Source organism: Quercus lobata, chromosome 6, assembly GCF_001633185.2.
Source record: "Quercus lobata isolate SW786 chromosome 6, ValleyOak3.0 Primary Assembly, whole genome shotgun sequence".
Classification (NCBI taxonomy): Eukaryota; Viridiplantae; Streptophyta; class Magnoliopsida; order Fagales; family Fagaceae; genus Quercus; species Quercus lobata.
In genome coordinates this window covers 32784451-32791593 of record NC_044909.1, presented here as the reverse complement: position 1 = coordinate 32791593, position 7143 = coordinate 32784451, and the positions used below count along the sequence as shown (strand labels likewise).

General features: G+C 39.5%; 1 protein-coding gene across 1 annotated transcript; it reads right to left on the bottom strand.

The window, feature by feature from the left end:
• Nucleotides 1–847: 847 nt before the first annotated feature.
• On the bottom strand, nt 848–5022 carry LOC115950142 (putative UPF0051 protein ABCI9). The gene is made up of 3 exons (XM_031067395.1): nt 4937–5022; nt 2787–2853; nt 848–1080 (listed from the first exon to the last, which is right to left on the bottom strand). The coding sequence occupies exons 1-3, from the start codon at nt 5020–5022 to the stop codon at nt 907–909; spliced, it is 327 nt and encodes a 108-aa protein (XP_030923255.1). The 3' UTR covers nt 848–906.
• Between the last annotated feature and the right edge of the window lie 2121 nt (nt 5023–7143).

Below are 7143 nucleotides of genomic sequence, written 5' to 3'. Positions count from 1 at the left end.
GGATTTTGATCAAAAGACCCACCTAACTCCTTCAAAAAAGAAATTATTCCGGACACCTTTATTACACCTTTAATTTAAGAATTGGCTTCATGAGAGGAGGGAATAATACACAAAATGCATAGAATAATTTCACCATTTAAAGATACGAACCACAAATATGAGACACTACAAAAAATATCATTAGACTCATTATTATTAGCATTTACCATAATGACAATCCAGCTCTTGATTGTTAGACCAGTAATTAAAGTAAAATAAAGCTACTGATTTTTTGAATTTCTGGTGTCATTGCCAAATTCAGCAGGGCTTATTCAAGTTTGATTCTTTTATTTTTCTAACAAATTTAATAATTCAGTTTTTTCTCTTGACACATAACTAAATATCGTTTATATTTCTAACATCAATTATCGTTTATATTAGTTAGAAAAACTTATCCATTGGAACTCTAAAGCTTAATTATCGTTTATATTTCTAACATCAATTTACCAAATACCATAGAAGGTTTCACTGTCTGGTTTCGAAGCTCAATTGAGCTAGCTAGTTTGATCTACTACGGAGGCAACGATCATAACCCACAAGCAATTTCATGTAGCAATAAAATTTTGAAATCTCAAAGCACATCACATTATCCTTTTTCTATTCCTAAAATAAATAAATAAAAAAACAATTCTAAGGACTTGCAAATTAATATATATAACAAACGATTTTATTATACAACAAGCAGTTTTAACTTATAACAAGCAACACTATGTACACACTTTTACAGTAGTGATGCTCCTCCAACCGTGTGGTATCAATAGTTGGTCAATAAGACTTTTTCCTCCAACAACATTAGCTTTTTGACTAAAACCTACTTGCTACCTGACTGACCCTTCAAGCTTCAAACTCATAAGTTGATTATTCACTTCAGGAGCCAAACTTATCAGGAAGCTCATTGAAAACATCCCTGCAAAACCCAGAAATCATGGCAGCCATGGCTTTCTCAAACTCAATTTCCCTTTGCTGAAAGTAAAATAGTTGATCTTCACCAATTTTGGAGGTACTGGTTTCATGTTCAATGCGAGCGTTGGGGTTCTTCACCTGTCAAACAGAACATTTTAGTGTATAAGCCACAAATAAGGATGACAAATTTCAACAATATAAGGTTAGGGAAGAACTTCAACAAAATACTTTGACACGCATATTTTTTCATTATAATCAGAGACAAAAATTATGGCAGCAACATTTAGAGCCAACCAATGGAAATGACATAATTCCATCAATCATTTTGTCCTACCTAAAACAAGTTCAATTCCTCTCAAAAAAAAAAAAAAAACAAGTTCAATTGTTTATTTATTCATTTATTTTCTGTACTTCTCACTGGGATGACTGGAATGACCCCATCATTGTGTCATGTCCAAAAGATGGATTATAAAAAGCTTACCATATGATTTTGCAATTTTGCAAGTAGATAATTAGTTCTGCACTTACGACACCAAGAAGAGCCTTTCACAATTTTGAAACTAATTCCATGACAAAATTTACAGTTTTGCTAGCACATGCACTTATCATTTTGTAGTAACTACATCAATTTTGAAGTGTAACCCCCAAATAATAGGTCAACAGATACAGATCTTCTGATACAAAAGCTGCAACATCTCAGAGTGAAATAAAACCAAAATACCTTACACATAAGCATTCACATTGGATGTGGTAAATGTGCCAAATGCCAAATATTTGGCACATTTACCACATCAAACACCAAAAACCCCATTTTATTAGACGTTCCAAATGTCATAATTTTTGCCACATATGAACAGTGTCATTGCATATTTGCCACTGTATGGACGGAAATGGTATAACTGATTAATATTTTTTTATTCTCTTTTCTCTCTCCTCTCTCTTCAGTTTATTCTTTTCTCTTCTCTCTCACCTTTGTTCTCTCTCACTGGTTCCTTCTCACCGATCCCTCTCCCTTATAAATTGTTGATCTTGATCCGTCATCGCCGATCTCTCTGGGCATCGCCGATCGAAATCGACATTGAGGTGAGATCGGAGTGTTCGTCACGATCGTGGGCATCGACATTGAGATCTTGATCATGGGCATCAATGTTGAGGTGAGGTGAGATCTTGATCGTGGGTTGCCGGAGCTAGTAGTTTCGTGGGTTTGGGTTGCCAGTGCTAGTGGGTTTTAGTCGTGTTTTTTGGGTTTGAGTTGCTGTGTTTTCTGGGTTTGAGTTGCTGTGCTAGTGGGTGTTGCTCTGTTTTTAATGGGTTTTGTGGTGGGTTGTTGATGACGGTGGTTGTGGTGGTGGTTTTGTTTTTAGTTTTTTGTTTTGCAATGGATTGTGGCTGCCATAGTGGTGGTGGTGGCGGCGGCGTCAGCAGTGTTGTGGTTGTTATTTATTGTGTTAGATATATTATTTTATTGTGTTGTTTATATTATTTTAATGTGTAGTAAATATTATTTAAATGTGTAGTAAATATTATTTAAATATATAGAATTGAATGATAAAACATATGATAAATGGGACGTTGTAAAATAATGTGGTAAAATAATAAAATAGATATTTGATGTGGCAAAATGACATTTTTTTTACATCTGCTGTGGATGCTATTAACTTCTATCTCAAAATGTTGTTCCATATGCTCAGAAACAGTAAGTCAGCACCTTTTTGAAGTGCGTCAAACATGAATAAGAAATGATGATTTTAAAAACATTGAGAAGTCACTAAACTTAGCTGACATTGATAGGGATGGAAATAAGACAAACAACTGAGAACCGAAAGTCCTGGAGGTGGACGTACCTGAGAAGGTTTATGGTTTATGCATGGGTGGATTGGAACGAACTGGCGGCGGCGATACTCACTAGTTCTTCAGCCAAGCCAAAGGCGGAATACGGGAAGGAGAGGGTCCTGAACTCTCGCACGTGACATCTGTGTATCAAAGGGTTGGTGGAACACACCTGCAGCAAGAGGGTCAACCTAAGATCCCACGTGAGTTGGATGTCTCACGGGCAGATAAAGATCTAACACACGACTGGCCTACCAACCCTGAAGTGCGAGCGAAAAGTCAATACTTTAGGAAAAGGCCAAAGCCTTGCCACAAGCTTCGCAACACAGGAAATCTCAGATGCAGATTTGTCAGACCTGATTGTGGTCTAAGTGCAGAGTGTAGCAGTGACAAGAGAGGGATTAAGCCTCGGAGAAGATGATGAAGAGATGGGCTGGGTCAAAGAGCCAAATGGGCCTAACAGTGCCTACTAGAGAAGAATAAAGAGATTAAACAAAAGCCACAGCCCAAAAACTCTTCTAAAAACAAGTGGTACGAAACAGGTTGGACCAATTCCACTTCATGAGTGTCGACGCTTGAGCCTCGAGCGGCTAGAAAACTGCCGTCAGGCCATTGTTCGACCACCTGCCGTGGCGACACTTCCCTGCACGTGGGGCCCGTTGGAGGCCCCTTTCGATGATTTTGGCGTGCGGTTTATGCGAAGTTTCAGGTGCTCTCTCTCTCTCTCTCTCTCTCAATGGAGGAGGGTATTTGTCTATCTTTGGAGGTGTGACAGGAATCTTGGCCAAATTGTAAGAGAATTGCCAAAGGTAAGTGAAGTCACCACCAATCATTGGGTTTTTTTAAGGTGTGATTGGTCACCTGTCTCTAGTTGATTTTATTATCAATTCTAGGCTAAGAAAAATTGTATTTTTCCTAATCTAATGTGGATGAAAAAAAAATCTTAATTCTTGAGTCCAGAAGTTTGGTTACGTGTGGGGAAGGTATTAGGCATCCCACAACACCTGTCCAAGAACAGTTCTTTATTTTGATAAAACCTTAATTTTCGGAGATTGACAGTAAAAACATGATTTTGGCATTGGCTTTTAGGGCTTTGCATGCATGGGCGCTTTGAGGTTTGGCTTTTGAATGGGTGTGGTCCCAGTCTATGCTTTCCTAAGGCATTTGGGCAAAAGTACTAGATTTCCACGACAAAAATCCAGCGACACGTCACCTTACTTTCGTGGCGGAAATTAGGCATCGCTTCACCTTAGGTGACATGGACTGTGACAATCACACCGGAAGGGGCGAGCAGGTATATATATACATACATCATGCACAATGCTAGTACACAGAGCAGGAAAGTAAATGTCTACATCCCTCGAGCATGACCCAAAATATAGTTGCAGGAAAGTAAATAGGAGTCGTCATACACTAGAGATGAGGACAAATGGTATAGAACATGATATACCTAATACAACCCATCTAAGAGAGAAAGTAAGGAGGAGGAAAGGGGGTTTAAAAGAGTACATAACCAAATGGGAGAGGCTAGACCCCTAAAACTACTGAACATTGCTGCTTGGCTTATATCCACAAGCTCGCATCCTCACCCTTTTTGCTTGTGCCTGGGAGACCGTGCCCTAACTCCAGGCGCCCTCACTCCACGTGTGTACATGCAAAGGCAAAGACAAGAAACCAGCAAACAAGCAATGGAAGGAGAAAGATGCACAAAGCATGCAAAAGAGGCATAAAGCAGACAAGCATGATAGACATGGCAAGCATAGCATATGGCAGGAGACATGACAAGCCACAAGATAAACAAAAAAACAAGAAAGCAAACGGGCAAGCAAGTAAACAAGAAAGAAGACAAACAAGCAAAAAGGCAAACAAAAGGTGGTGTTCACGAGGGACAAATGTAGATTTGGATCGAATGTCCATAACTTCATTGTGTTGAAGCATGGACGACACACTAGCAAGCACGATTCGTGCATGAACATTTAAGCAAGCGTGTAAGGATGCATAGAAAGCCAACGAGTGGCACAAACAAGCATGGTAAGCATATTATCGCACGGAGTGGCAAAGGGGAAAGGTATGCACGAAACAACTGGCATCATGGTGATGCACCCAAATGGTTATATCCAAATAAGGCCTCAAGGGCATCGGGTGTAATCACAAAACCACAAACCTGCTAAAGGTGTCAAGCGTGGCAAAGTCTTGAACTAGAGAGGCTAACATGGAAGATAAGGCATAAAAGCAAGCAAACATAGACATGCAAATAAGGATGATCCAAACCCTTTGATATGGGCTTGGTGTACGGATGATGATCAAGACCATAAAGGGGTCAAGATCTAAATCCTACCAAATGGCCAAAACACAAGAAAGAGAAACAAAAGCGACAAAAGGGCTACAATAGCACATAGCATGACAAACATAGCTTAGGTCTAGGCACACAAACATGGCATGGAGCACACATGCACATGGAAGATAGTATAAAGCATGTAAAGAGCATAGATCCAAGCACTCAAGCATGTGAAAGCATAGATCTAGACAAGTAGGCATAGAAACATACATATCAACATGTACAAGCCTAGCATATAAACATGGAAGAACATGAATCCAAGCATATAAGCATGTGAAGACAAGGACCTAACCGTATAACATGGAAATACACACATAAACACATAGATCCAAGCAAGGCAAAGCCAACAACATCACACAAACATGTGAGCATGTAACCCTAACATCAACATAGAACAAAAAGAGGAACAAAGCATAGGAAAACATGGCCTAAAGCATAAAGCATGTAGGAAAGACAAATAGACATGTAAACAAGCATAGAAACATGCGGATCTAGCCAAATAACACATGGGAAAGATAGATCTAAGCATAGAAAGCATGGCATAAAGCATAAAGCATGTAGGTCAAGACATATAGACACGTAAACAAGGATGGAAGAACATAGATCTAAACTAAGAACATGCTAGGAGCAAAATAAAGTAAGAAACATGCTAAGGAAAGTAATAAATCATGTTATTAAGGCATAAAAGAGCAAGATAAATGCTAGAAAAAGATTTAGAAAGTTAGGGGTGTGGATAGTAGCCAAAAAGCTACATCCACACCCCTACACCCCAAATCCAAGATGTAGGACCAAGGAAAAGAAAATTGGGTATAAGAACAATACCTTGTATTTTTGGTGAAGAGAAGAATCAAGAGGCTTTAATGTGTTTTTTGTGTTTGGAAGAGGGGAGAAAGGTGTAGAAAACGTCCAAGTAGAGAGCAGGACCCCAGGAGTCTCTTTTTTTCGTCTAGGGGGGTGTCTAGGGCCTTTTATAGCCCTGGCACGCTTTATGAGACGATGACCTTTGTAGCGCCGCTACTTGTGAAGCTTTTCAAATGGGGTTGAGATTGACACCCCTGGAAAGATCTTGACTTCCAGTTTCTAAAAAGGTATGGAACTTGAAAATCCAACGGTCGGATCAAAAGTTATGGCTCCTAGAAATTAGTGGTGCATCGATTAGTTCATTATCCCAGCTTTCATGATATCTCAGCCGTTCTAACTCCAATTTCGACCCATGAATAGTCGTTGGAATGAGAATTTGATAATATTCACAATGACGTTAGTTTCAACCCGTTCTGATGGCCAAATCAGAATTAGGGTTTATGGGGCTCGTCGGGAGTCAACTCTAGGTCAACTTGGTCAAACTTGCCAAAAATCTCCGAAAAGCTCGAGTTTGATGTAAAGCCATGAAAAATGTTGTTTTTTGAGGATTTTGACCTTGTTCAACTTTCGGTCAACCCAGGGTTGACCATGGGTGTTTTGGTCAATTTGGCTGAAAGAGGCACTTTGAGTGCTCTGGTGCCCGAACGGGTTGTGCCACATCATTCTAGATATTCTCGCGACCCCATGGAGAGAAAATAATATTTTTAGATTTTTCGAGGTCCGACACACAAATCGATGGTGGACAAAATACGGTATCAACAGAGAGCTTGACCCAAACATTACTGATCTTAAGTGTGTAAATTAAGGGCATAAAGTATACAAAGGAAACTTAAGATGGAAAACAAATCATGGTTGGCAGTGTGGCGCCCAACTCAATGAGAATCATAGCCTAGAACTGCCGAGGGCTTGAGAACCCTTAATCAGTTCAAGCCCTCAAGGATATGGTGAGGGCAGAAGATCCCAAGCTAGTCTTCTTGATAGAAACAAAGGTTGGCCTTAGTTGGATGGAAAGGCTCAAGTATGACTTGGAATTTATACAAGGCCTGATTGTGCCTAGTAATGGTAAAAGTGGAGGTCTTGCTTTGCTCTGGAAGGAAGAAATGAATGTGAATGTTGAAACTTATTCTAACTCTCATATTGATGTAATGATTACTGATCTAGCCACTAATTTA